This window comes from Pleurodeles waltl, chromosome 7 (assembly GCF_031143425.1).
Source record: "Pleurodeles waltl isolate 20211129_DDA chromosome 7, aPleWal1.hap1.20221129, whole genome shotgun sequence".
Classification (NCBI taxonomy): Eukaryota; Metazoa; Chordata; class Amphibia; order Caudata; family Salamandridae; genus Pleurodeles; species Pleurodeles waltl.
Genome location: NC_090446.1, coordinates 308,887,429 through 308,900,132, shown reverse-complemented (window position 1 = coordinate 308,900,132; position 12,704 = coordinate 308,887,429). Strand labels below are relative to the sequence as shown.

The 12,704-nt window shown below is 41.7% G+C and overlaps 1 protein-coding gene across 3 annotated transcripts in view; it reads left to right on the top strand.

Annotated features, from left to right (window-relative positions):
• Positions 1-7,181, top strand: part of LOC138304051 (chemerin-like receptor 1) — a 90,940-nt gene extending 83,759 nt beyond the window's left edge. For 2 of the 3 annotated variants that reach the window (XM_069243746.1, XM_069243747.1), the window contains one exon: positions 4,132-7,181. In XM_069243746.1, the coding sequence (XP_069099847.1) occupies positions 4,153-5,394 (1,242 nt within the window). In that variant the 5' untranslated portion in view covers positions 4,132-4,152 and the 3' untranslated portion in view covers positions 5,395-7,181. Of the gene's footprint in view, positions 1-3,240; positions 3,303-4,131 lie in introns of those variants that run through there. The other variant, XM_069243748.1, reaches the window with a different exon arrangement.
• The last annotated feature ends 5,523 nt before the right edge of the window (positions 7,182-12,704 follow it).

Sequence of the window (12,704 nt, the reverse complement as noted above, 5' to 3'; positions counted from 1 at the left end):
GGTAGAAGGCTGCTTAAAGCCCTAATAAAAACGTATGAGACCAAGCGCCTGTCAAAGATCATGTATGGGTGTGACATCTTTGGAGTACTCTCAGCTAGTGAGCTGCAGATAGAGGACAATGAATTCCTACGGTGTGTGCTCTGTGTCCTCAGAGTAAACCAACTTACATTGTGCATGAGGAGCTAGGGGTTTAGTATCTAAATGACCAACTAGTATTGTGTCCTTTGCAGACTTGGATTAGGATATGGCTAAAGGAGGAGACGGCTCTACATCATTGAATCATGAATGCTAGAAGTGGGGTCTCTAGTTGGCGGGGGGTTGCACCTTGTCCAAGTAGGGACCCTCACTCAAGGCAGGGTAAGAGACACACACAGCTAAGATAACCCCTATTCACTCCCTTGGTAGCTTGGCTCAAGCAGTCAGGCTTATCTCAGAAGCAATATGTAAAGTATTTGTACACTCTCACAGTAACAAAGTGAAAACACCACAAAAGTACACCACACCAGTTTAGATAAATAGCCAACATTTATCTGAGTAAAACAAGGCCAAAATGACAAAAATCCAATATACACAATTAAAGATGTACATTTTCAAAGATTAAATCTTAGCAAAGCGCTTAAAAACACAATAGCCACTCGTGAGGGAGTGCGGGCCGGTCACTGAGTCGCACAACCCTGATTACAGTAACTTGGAAAACAACGAGGAAACAAAGATGTTGCACGGGGAAGGTGAGGCATCACTGGAGCCAGTACGCAAGAGCTTGGCACGGGAAGGTGAGGCATCAGTTTCTTATGGTTGCAGGTGAGGTGATGCAGCATTGGCAGTAAGGAGTTGGTTCATTATGACAAGGCGGAATCCAGCAAGGCGAGCTGGGGTGTAGAATTTGCAGTGTTGTGATCACACCATGGGGTGACAAGTGCTGTGGCAAAGTTGGAGTCGGGTGCCACGGACATCAGTGACATGGCGCTCTGGACTCACACTGTGGCGAGACTTCGGAAGCACTGTGGTAGCATCAGGCCTACAGCATCGGTCATGGTTGTTGCACTCAGCGGGGGACAACGGCTCCAGTGCAGACAGTGGCACGGAGTCGGAGAGCAGCGCTGGTTCCGAAGTCACCCCAGAGGTGAAGTGCTTTGTTTCTTCTTGATTGCACTAGAGCTCACTTCAAGTGCCCAGGAACTGGATTTGGCACCACATGGGCAGTCAGGACTCTCAGCAAGAGAGCCCAGGCGCTGGCAGGTGAATTATTTGATGATCCTGAGACTTCTTAACCGGAGGCAAGCTCAGTTCAAGACCTTGCAGAACCTTGGAAAACAGGATGTAGACAGTCAAGTCTAGTCCTTTCACTCCCAGGACAGAAGCAGAAGCAACAGGCCAGCACAATAAAGCAACAGGTAAAGTGACAGTCCCTACTACAGCAACCAGCTCTTCTTCCTGGAAAAATGTCCTCAGTCCAAAAGAATTCTAACTATATGGTGTCAGCGGTCCAGTATTATCTGTCTTTGAAGTAGGCAAACTTCAAAGAGAAGTCTTTGTAGCACACAAGACCCTGTCTTTCCCTGCCCTGGCCCCAGACACACTCCATTGGGTTGGAGACTGCTTTGTGTGAGGATAGGCACAGAACTATTCAGGTGCAAGTGTCAGCTCTTCCCACCACTCTAGCTCAGGAAGGCCCATCAGCCGGTGATGGGTTATCAGGATATGAAGGGCAGGCCTCAGCTCCCGCTTGTGTGGCCATCTAGAATGAATACACAAACAGCCCAACTGTCATCCTGACCCAGACATGTATTCTATTCAGCAGACAGGAAGAGACACAGAATGGTTAGAAAAGTGGCATTTTCAAACTTACATTTCGAATCTCACCAAAAGATGTATTTTAAAATTTTGAGTTCAGAGACCCCCTAACTCCAAATCTCTATCTGCTCCCAATGGGAAATTACACTTTAAATTCAAGGCAACCCCATGTTACCCTGTGGGAGAGATGGTCCTTGCAATAGTGAAAACTGAATTTAGCAGTATTTCATTATTAGGACAGGTAAAATACACCACTGCTTGTCCCACCTTTTAAATACACTGCACCCTGCTCATGGGGCTGCTTTGGGCCTACTTTAGGGGTGACTGTCATGTAGTAAAAGGGAAGGTTTGGGCCTGGCAAGTCGGTTAACTTGCCAGCTCGAAATGGCAGTTTAAAACTGCACAAACAGACACTACATTGGCAGGTCTGAGCTATGTTTAGAGGACTACTCATGTGGGTGGTACAATCATTGCTGCAGGCCCACTAGTAGCATTTGATTTAGAGGCCCTTAGCACACATAGTGCACTTTTATAGGGACCTATTAGTAAATCAAATATGCAAATCATGGATAAACCAATCACCAATACAATTTAGACAGAATGTATATGCACTTTAGCACTGGATAGCAGTGGTAAAGTGCCCAGAGTCCTAAAGCCAACCCGAACAAGTCAGAAAAAATAGGAGGAATAAGACAAAAAGCTTGGGTACAACCCTACAAAAAAGGCCAGGTCCAACAATGAGGGATTGTTTGCCGCTTAACCATGCTTTAAAAATACAGTGGATAAGATACATAAAGGAAACCTTTATGAAGTTAGGTAAAGAAGGTGTACTTTTCAATCCGAAGGATATTGGTAAGGGTGACCTGAAATGGATTAAAGAAACATTCTAGGAATTAGCTACTTTGTTCAGGGAAGAGGCTGAGCTGGTAAAACCCTCTGTCCGAAAGAACGTTTTGATAACTACAACTTGGGAAATGGAGCACTACCTAACTTTGGTGAAATGTAACTGGGACAGATGTCTATTAACTTGCTTTAGGCTAAATTTATCACATTTGATTCTGGCCTCACCACGAAGATGCCACAATTTTCAATTGCTAGGCCCTTGTGTTTGTGATAACAACTCACCCCGGGATGAATTCTATTTCATGTTATTTTGTGAATTTTCCCAAACGCATCGTTTTATTGTTCCCTTGCTGAAAAGGGGTGGATTTAAACAAGCCCCACCAGCACTTTTATATCTACAAATGCTGTCAGTGAAACTTTGCTTTGCTAATGTGGCTTGCTTTTTCAAGTGCTGCAGTGTCTATTCGGAGCACCATGGATGATGTTTGTATTTTTATATAGATTGTTTGTCGTTTAGCATTATTTATTTTTACGTTTTTACTGTTTCTATTCAGCTGCGGTCTTTATGGTTTTATATTTTAAACCGAATAAAGAACATAAATTAAAAACAGATTTGAAGAGGTGGAATAAACCCAAAAAGGAGAGACGCAGTCATTGAAATAAATGTAAGCATCGTAGGATTAAATTTAAGTGCCAAGGCTCTGAAACGGTGCTGCATAACATCTCGTACTCTACTGTGTATACTTGATGAAATACCAATGGAAACATCCAGAATCTGAAAAATGACAATAACTCTAAGGTGACAATGTAGCTTTGCACTGCAGTGATGAAACTAAGCTCATGCAGCAGCACTCGCTACTAATTTGAAGTTAACTAATGTATTTTTCACAGTATTTGTATGCCTTCTAATAATGAAATACTTCAGTATGAATATTCCTTCATATCACCAGTGGTGAATGGTCTGGGTATTTGTTTTGACCAGAACCTTTCTATGAAATAGCTGCTGACCAAGGAGTAATTATTTACCAAACTTGGCAAGGAATGTAATACATTTCCTGGAAGTAACTCAAATAGTATATATTTTAATCTATCAACACCCAAAGGCATTATTTGCAGATCCCCTAACATGTTACCTTCAATTTGTTCATGGGATTAAAACTGCTCAGTTGGCGTTATGTTCAGATGAAAGAGACATGGCTATCTCACTCCTGCTTTGGCCAAGGTGCATCGGATTTTGGTGAAAGCTAAGGTGCTCTGAGTGATCTGCAAATAGTTTTTGCATAGAACTCTCATTACCTAGTAACTCGTTCCTTCTCTGCGGAAATGTGGTCTGAGATCATTTAGAAATGAATTAGCTAAGGTCAGTTAATTTAAATGTTCGTCTATGAGTATATAGGCATGCACGCAACGATATTTAGTGATCGAGTCGTGACTGACAATGTTGTCGGAATAATAACATGTTCTGTATGAAACTAATCTTTGCTTTTCTTTTAGGTGGTAACTGTGAGACACAAAATGGATTCTGAACGTGCCTGCTTTTTCCTTTGGGATGTAAGAGATATCTTTGAAAGTGTTACAAAAAGAGAGTTCGCAGATACAACAGAAGGAGTGCGCATTTCCAGTTTGGTGATTTCTGTGATCACATGTATCCTGGGGCTGGTGGGAAACTCGGTTGTTATTTGGGTGACTGGATTTAAAATGAAGAATGGGAAAGCTATGACATGGTTCTTGAATTTGGCAATAGCCGACTTGGTTTTCCTGCTTTGTTTGCCAATGAAGGCCATTTCTTTGTTTATTGGGCAGTGGTATTTTGAGGATTTTTTCTGCAAGATCTACCAATTTCTTTCCAATCTCAACATGTATGTCAGCATCTTCATCCTCACAGCCCTCAGCGTTGACCGTTGCCTCAGTGTGGCACTACCACTCTGGCATCTGAAATTCGTGTCCAAGCACTTCTCCCGCTGGGTCTGCTTGTTGATTTGGATCCTCACCATTGCAATGAGCATTCCTGGTCTCTGTTTTGGTCACCTGGAGAATATTGATAATAGTACACAGTGTGTCTTTGCTTTCTACAGAAGCGACCCTTTCCGCTTCAGCAATGTTTTACTAAATTCTTCTGGATGTCTGGATGAAGTGGACATAATAGATCGCACTCAAGGGGAGGAGACAGTTCGTGCATTTTCAAGAGCAATCAAACAACAATTTCCAGCAGAGAATTTAGGAGAACTTCCACACCACCGGCAAGATTGCCAGAATGAGACATTTTGGAAATATATTGACGAGTGTGTTAATAAAGATGAGATTAAGAAATGGGATGATATGTTAAGATTCTCAGAGGGCCTTGTCATTCCGCTTCTAATATTTGGCTTTGTGATCCCACTAGTCACCATCACTGTAACTAACATCGTTACAGTTATTCAGGGACAACGTGCCCTACATAAAACTTCCTCCAAGCTCTACAAGCTCATTATAGTAATGGTTGCTACATACTTCTTTGCCTGGACTCCGCTTGCTGTAGTGGAGACAGTTTTTATCATAGCAGCCCGCAAGCTGCACCTGGAGTTAATGCACACCATGAACAGTGTGCTGCCACTAGTCTCCAGTATATCCTCATTTCACAGCTGTCTTAACCCAATCCTCTATGTGTTGCTGAGTGGACCTGTAAGGAAGAATATGAACGAGTCCTTCAATAGGGTATGGATCAGTCTCAGTTCAAGGTCTACCAGCACAACCCAGTGCAGCTCGTCAAAATTGTAGATTTTATACCTTTCAACACTAGAAGTCACACCAAACTCTAGTAACAACAAACCTTTCAGACTCATCCTATTTATTATGGAGTGCAAAGTGTTATGTACCAAATAATTTTGAATTGGCTGTGTTGACCTACATTTTACAAACTATACCACAGGGACAAGACCATGTTTGTTTATGCCTTTTGTTGCCAAGATAAAGTTTCTTAACTTTGGGCTCAGGAGTCAGGATTATGTAATGATTTATCCGTCTATTTCAGTCAACCCGAAATCAGTCCTTTAAAAAAATGCTACAGTGTAGTTGTTGCATTTCTCTTGGTACAGCATTTTCTGGAACCCACAACTGCCCACCACCCATTAAGCCCCATCTTTTTGGTTTGCTAACATGCTTCTTCCAAGTAAAACCTGGGGGCTTTTAACCCCCAAATCTATCTATTTAACATCAAACCCAAAATTTTGTCCAAACGATGTCATAGAAAATTATTGCCATGCATACGTAAATCCATCCTATTTTATAAACATGTAAAACCCACAAAAATACGGATTAAATGCAGAATACAAACCAGAATAAAATTAAAACAGAACAAATTACAATAAAACTATCTAATCCAACATTTGTATTACTTTTGTTACATACATAAAATGTTTTGCAAGGAGAAATCTATCAGTGGGAATGCGCTACAAAACTGTAAAACGAACCTTGAACCCAAGAAAAAAAATCACTTTCCACACTGCCACCTGCATGCAATGTATTTTGTAGTCAAAGCAATTAAAGGCGGGTATAGAGGTATGTTATCTTCAATGGCCACTGTGTAAAATGCCCATCAAGATGTATTAGCTGGTTCTCTTCATTTGCTCAAAAGCAGACACAGGTAGCAAAACTTAAAGACTCAAGATTTTCTACTCAAGGGTCCCCCACAAACTCCGTTCAATACTTGCTTGAAGACCATGGGTGAACCAATTTGAGACATGGGAATAGGCATACGTCATTCTGTGGATCTCGCCTAAAGGTTTTCAGTAAGTGCCAGTCAGTCGCATCCCAGGCACCATAAAATTATTCCTGGTATGATCTCTCTACAGCAGTTGCCCTTAGAAATGTACTAAATTTTTAAAACGGCCTACACAACCTACAAGCCGCCACACCTCAGCACTTCAAATGCGGGGCTGAAACACTTGCAGTCCAAAACTTCCTCTTCCAAAACACCTTCCAGGAAGTGTCTGAAACAAGCTAAGCTTAAATCTTAATATCACATCTATAGTAAATCCAACTGGTAGTACCCACATTCATCTACATCTGTCTATTTCCTAACTATAATCATTTGAGTCTACTGCCACCACCAGATTTCTATCTTCAAACGGGAGGGTATATAACGAAAACGCTGCAGTCACCATCTGACACATCAAAATGCCTTTGGGTAATTTACAAGACAATCAGAGCTCTGTTTATGCCAATTTGTTTGTTGACCCTCTGTATGCTGGCCCTCGGTTGCGTGCCATGTTGTCTTTGCTATCCCAGCTTTCCTCAGTCTCATCCAGTCATGTCCCACACAGTTCAGCACTTTAACTGAATGCACACTAATTCATTTAAAATGGTACCGTTTCGGTTTCAACTTCAATTGTCCCCCGAAACAACAATTTGGCACCTGAAATTCAGTAAATGTCCACCGGAACTTTCTTTATGGTAACCGAACAATGCTTGAAACAAAAGACTGGTTTGTTATAGACCTTCGATATAATTATATTCTTCCGTGTTATGTTCACTGCGTTTCGTATTTGCAATAGTGTGAGGATATAGATCACAATGTTCCGCAATCTTGCACCCATTAGCGACTGTTTCACTGTATAAGAAGCCATGAAAAGAAAAATAAATACTTAATTGAAATGACAACATAATGTAGCCGCTTGCATAAAAACATCTTCTATTCTCTATGGTTCCGCTTGATTATAAGAGTAGTATTAACAGTGCAGGTGATGGCAAAAATGCAATAATGCACATGTTATGGTTATCTAACACACCTGCCCAGAGTGTGTTTCTAAAAATGCCATCATACATATTATATTGTTAGCCAGTGACATTGTGCTGTTGATATATCTGCATAGGTACAGTCTCCAGGCATGATAAATTGACACTCTATGCAGAGAGCCGAGGATTGATCAAGCTGTGAAGTGCACATTACATTCTCACTAACATGAGTAGCACAATGTAAATTTTAATGAGCATCTAATTCACACATTGTATAAAACACTTCCTAGATTTGATTTAGTTTACAGTTGGGGCTCTACAGAAGTGCTTCCCCTGGAACGACTTTCTAAGGGGAACCAGGAGTCCAGTTCCCCATGGGCTCCTGGGAGTCTAGGAAGACTCCTGAGGAGCCCTGGGAGCCTACAATGCATACTCAGGAGGTCCGCTACAGTTCAGAAAATTAAATTATACTAGCAGATTATTAAAATATATACATAAAAAGCAAAAATTAAATGTTAACATGTTCTGTAAATATGAATGAATTTGAAATTGAAAGCTAAAATGAAGTTGGTGTCCTTAGCTTGATTCATGGGAGCAGTCATACACAGCAAACAGAATATAGTACAGATTGTTAGTGGCTGCGCCTGAAGCACTGGTATGCACCGTCAAAAAGAGGGCATGCATAAGGATCAAAAAAGAGATATGTGAGAGTGTAGCATTTTGAAAATAAAACTACATGTGGAAAAGCTCTAACCTTCCCAGCAAAATAAAAAAAAATGTATTGTGTACTTTTTGGTTTGTGATAGGCCTGGGCAGAGTTGATGAAGTCTGATTCCGTGGAATTCCATGGAGTTGAAAAAAACTCTGTGGAATTCTGGGGAGGCGGAGTTCCAGAACCAGCAGAGTCCTGAATGCACCCGATCTCAGAAGCACTGAACAGGGTTGGGCCTGGTCAGCCAGTCCTGACCCTCCTTAGCCCTTCTCAGCTTGGGCGCTTTCAGGAGGGCCGTAGGCAGTGAAAGCTGCTGTTTCAGGCCTCTTGGGCACTGGTCTGTACTGTGTGCAGTGCAGCTTTCTTTCGCTGCCTATGACCCTGGACAGAATTCAGGCCAGGGCCGTAGGCAGTGAAAGCTGCCAGGACTGTTGTGCACCGGCCTGCCCCTGTCAACTGCACACGGGGCAGGCCGGTGCACAAGAGGCCTCAAACAGCAGCTTTTACTGCCTACGGCCCTGGCCAGGCCAGTGTCGTAGGCAGCAAAAGCTGCAGTTTCAGTACTTGTTTGTGCACCAAAGTGCACAAACAACGACGAAAGAAAGAGACAAGGACTTACCTGGGTCTTCCCGGGGTCCTCATCTCCTCCTCGTCCGACGACGAGTCAGCGGCTGTCTCCCTCCTCTGCTCCGGTGAGTGCTGCAGCCCAGTTATGGGCTGCACAGGGCATGCACAGACTGTCTGCCCTTGTGCTGAGCAGCCCATTCTGGGCTGTAGTGCACACCGGTTGAGCTCCGCTCCGTTGGCAGGGCTAGCAGAGTGTTTTTTTGATAACTCTACGCTCCAAACGGAGCGCAGAGTTCCAAAAACTCCCCTAGCTCCGCCAGCGGAGGGGACCTCGCCGCACGCCCCTAGTTTGTGAATTAAAAGAAATGTTTCACAATTTTTGTCTTTGATATAAACTAGTTTGTCTATTTTTGTGTGTTGTTTTGAAGTTCAAAAGGAAAGTGTTCAGGCTGGGGGTCCTCGGCTCTCATTAGTAATTCATTGGGGGTCCACCGAAGTCAAAAGATTTATGAACAGCTGCTCTACAGTACTACATAACTGGCTAACCTTATGCATCTACATTATTTGGTGGTCACAAAAGTAGAAATTTTCTTTCTATAAGAAAAATCAAACATCTAATGAAATTAACTATTTTAATATATTAATGAACAAATCAGTCATCTGTGTCATGCTTGTTTTAGACAAAGGGACCTATTCATAAAGATTTTTAGTTTTTTTGTTTGAAGTGGATTCGCCCTTGCCCTAATGCAGTGCTGAACAGGTGCTAGGATGCTGCGGGGAAATATTACAGAAAGGGGACTGTAATGATATTTATCTGCATTGCAGACCATGTATTCCACTTCTCATGAATTGGACAAACAGTGGGAAACCGAGCTATAAATAGATACTCAATGCATAGTTCCTACCTAAGCCACAGAAAGTGCAGTAGGCAGCAGTGGCGTAACAAAACTGGAGGGGATCCCCTGTACAGAACATGGAGGGGGGCACCTTCCGGACTCACTCGGGCCAGATGCTGTGCTGAGGGGGCTCATGGTCCTCCAGGGCCCCATGCAATGCAGAGGTCTGCCATGGCCATTGTTACACCCCTAGTCGGCAGTTGAAGCCCTAATTTTAAAATGTGACATCAAGTCAAAATGACTTTGGAAGTCCACCAGTAGTTCCCAGTAGAGTCACTCAATTCACATTGAAAGCGTTTGCACAACATACAAGAGTGGGGACATATTTGCAAAGAATTGTCATAGGTCAGCGTAGCAAGGCTTTCTGCTTCACTGCCCTTCACCAATCTGAAAGAGCAGAAATGCACTACATTTACAACATACAGTGCATATCTGTCCTTTTCTCCTGCGTTGGCGCACAAATTTCTGGCTAGCGCCAATGCAGGCACCCTTGCACCATTGTGCAAGGGTGTCTGCGTTGTTGTCAGGAAGCAGCACACATAGAGGAAACAACAAGGAGAAATAAAGATATTTCTCTTTGTTGCATCTGCCCTGGGGAGGTATACAGTTTTGACGCATTCCCAGGTTTACAGATTCTTGTAAACCTGGGAATGCATAAAAACTCGTGGGTGTTGCGTGGGAAAGCCCACTTTCGGCATTCATGCAATGCCTCACTGGCGGCGCACAGGGCTTGTAAATATGCACTTTAGTTTATCAGTCTGCAAATAGTGAAGACAATAGGTGACCCAACACTAAAAGCAAAACCAGGAGCTCAGATCAGCTAACACACAAGATTTGATACAAAGGGTTAGACATTAGGGGCCAGATGTATCAATCTCCCGGTTTGCATTTCTTGAATAGCGAATTTTAATAAATTAAATAAAAGAAATGCAAAATGGGATGTATGAAATTTGCAATTCGGTAATAGCGATTTCTTCAAATTTGCAATCGCTATTAACGAATCGCAATTAGAGAATGGGACTCCATTCATCCCTATGGGCCTGCAGGTCCATAGGTGCGAATGGTTTTGCATTTCCCAATTTGAGAATTTCAGTTAGGAATTCGCAAATTAGGTAATGCAAACCCCAGGGTGCTGGGGGCCTAAGGCCCCCTCTGATGCACCCCAAAAAATATTTGCGGACATGTGAAGCACACACATGCCCTAGGGGCATGTGTGCGCTACATGACATTTTTAAAAATGCATTTATAATGCATTTTTAAAAATTGCACATGCTTACCACCAAATTGGATTTGGTGGTAATTGCATTTCCTAAATGCCCAATTTGCACTTAGGAAATGCTTGATACATGTGCTTTGGAAATCGCAAATAGGAATTCCCTGTTTGCGATTCCCTATTTAGAAAATCGCAATTTGCGATCCTCTAAATGGGGTCACAATTTGAAGGAATTGCTATTTTTGAAATTCCTTAAAATTGCACAGCGATTGCCGTTCCTACATCTGGAAAGGCATTTTTGCATTCGCAAACTGCCGAATTTTGCGATTCGCACCGTTTGCGAATGCAAATTTGCATGATACGCCTGGCCCTAGAACTCTACGAGGTCCCTCGCAGTTCAGCCCAAAGAATGCTCTAAATAACACTAGCAACGAAAACTCAAAGGTTACTAGCACTGACTTAATATAAACACACATTTGTGGCAGCACTCAGTAAAAGAGCAAACAACGCCAAGGTAAATTGATGTCTAATTTTAATTTCTGTGAAAAATATTTTTGAATCATTGATTTCAGAAGAGAATATAAATTCAGAATGCTTTTGTTTTTTTCCTTGGAAAAAGTCAAATTGTAGAGGTAAAATATCACTGAGGAGCTGGGACTTCACGTTTTTACCTCTATGAAGAACATTCCTATTTGTATTCATGTTAAAAGATTCAAGCTTTGTTTTAAAAGTCACTAGCAACCATAACATTTATCGGGTTATTGGAATCTTACTTTGAGCTTATATCTAATTTTATATCAAATCACAAGCATGTTTGTGTTAAATATTTTGGCTAGTTCGACATTTGGTATTTTTTTACATTATTATCGATCATAAGAATCTCATCTCCCAGGTCTTTGCAACTTTAATTTTTCACTGGAAAAAAACGTTTCATCGTGTAGATTGAATGCAATTTTGTACGTTGTACCGTTCACAAAAATTGTACGTTTTTTACTACGACATTATAGGTACCAGATTAAAAGCAATGTATTATGTGCATTTTTATATTTGCTAGTGCAATTTACTGTAATATGCATTTATCAGATTAGTAATTTCTGGCGTGGCTACAATGACGTTTAATTACTACTTTATATTACCATGTAACAACAACTACAAAAATTCAGCAGAATAGCTATATGGATACCTTCAGTCTCTATTTGCTGTTCCTTCAACGCATGACTTAACAATAATGTTATGTAAAGTCATGTATTGCCTGTAGAAGTGCATTATTAAAAAATTCCTGCTAGCAAACAAAATAAACGTGTTATGCAAAATCACTTTGAAAAAAAGAATGATATTTTGAAATAGGTTTAATATACTTATTCCAATCACAAGCTACAACTTTTCTGTTTAATATGCACACACGCGCACAGGCACACAAAAACACACATGCACACACAAGGACGCAGTAGCCAGTATCGAAGCTTATCCCCACATGATTTCCGAAGGCTTCATAACAGGGCTTTAGGTTCCACCAGTAGTAGCACTGCACCATATAATTTCCAATCACAAGGTGAAGAGGAAAGAGGAAATCATGAATGTGATCAAAGATTGGTTTATTGTCATGGCACAGAAGAAGATCATATTAAAGAAAATATTTTCAGAGAGGAAAACTTACTGATCCAAAGTCGAGACCCTAATCATGGTAAAAGTAACAGACATTGGTGGCATGAACTGAGGCATTGAAGAGTTACTGTCTTCTAAAGTCTGTCTGTAAGGAGTCATTGCCTGGAGGTAAATGTGGGATAAAATCTCACTATAGCCTTATAGCCCTCTGTGGGGGGCTATGCCAACCATTAAAGGCCAGCTCCAGCATTTAAGGCCTGAGCCGAAGGCGAGGGTCTTTAACAAGGGAGTGGGACTTTAATGCCAGTATTGCCCAGCTAGGAAGGGCTATAAGGCTATTAGAACATTCTTCCACTAGAGG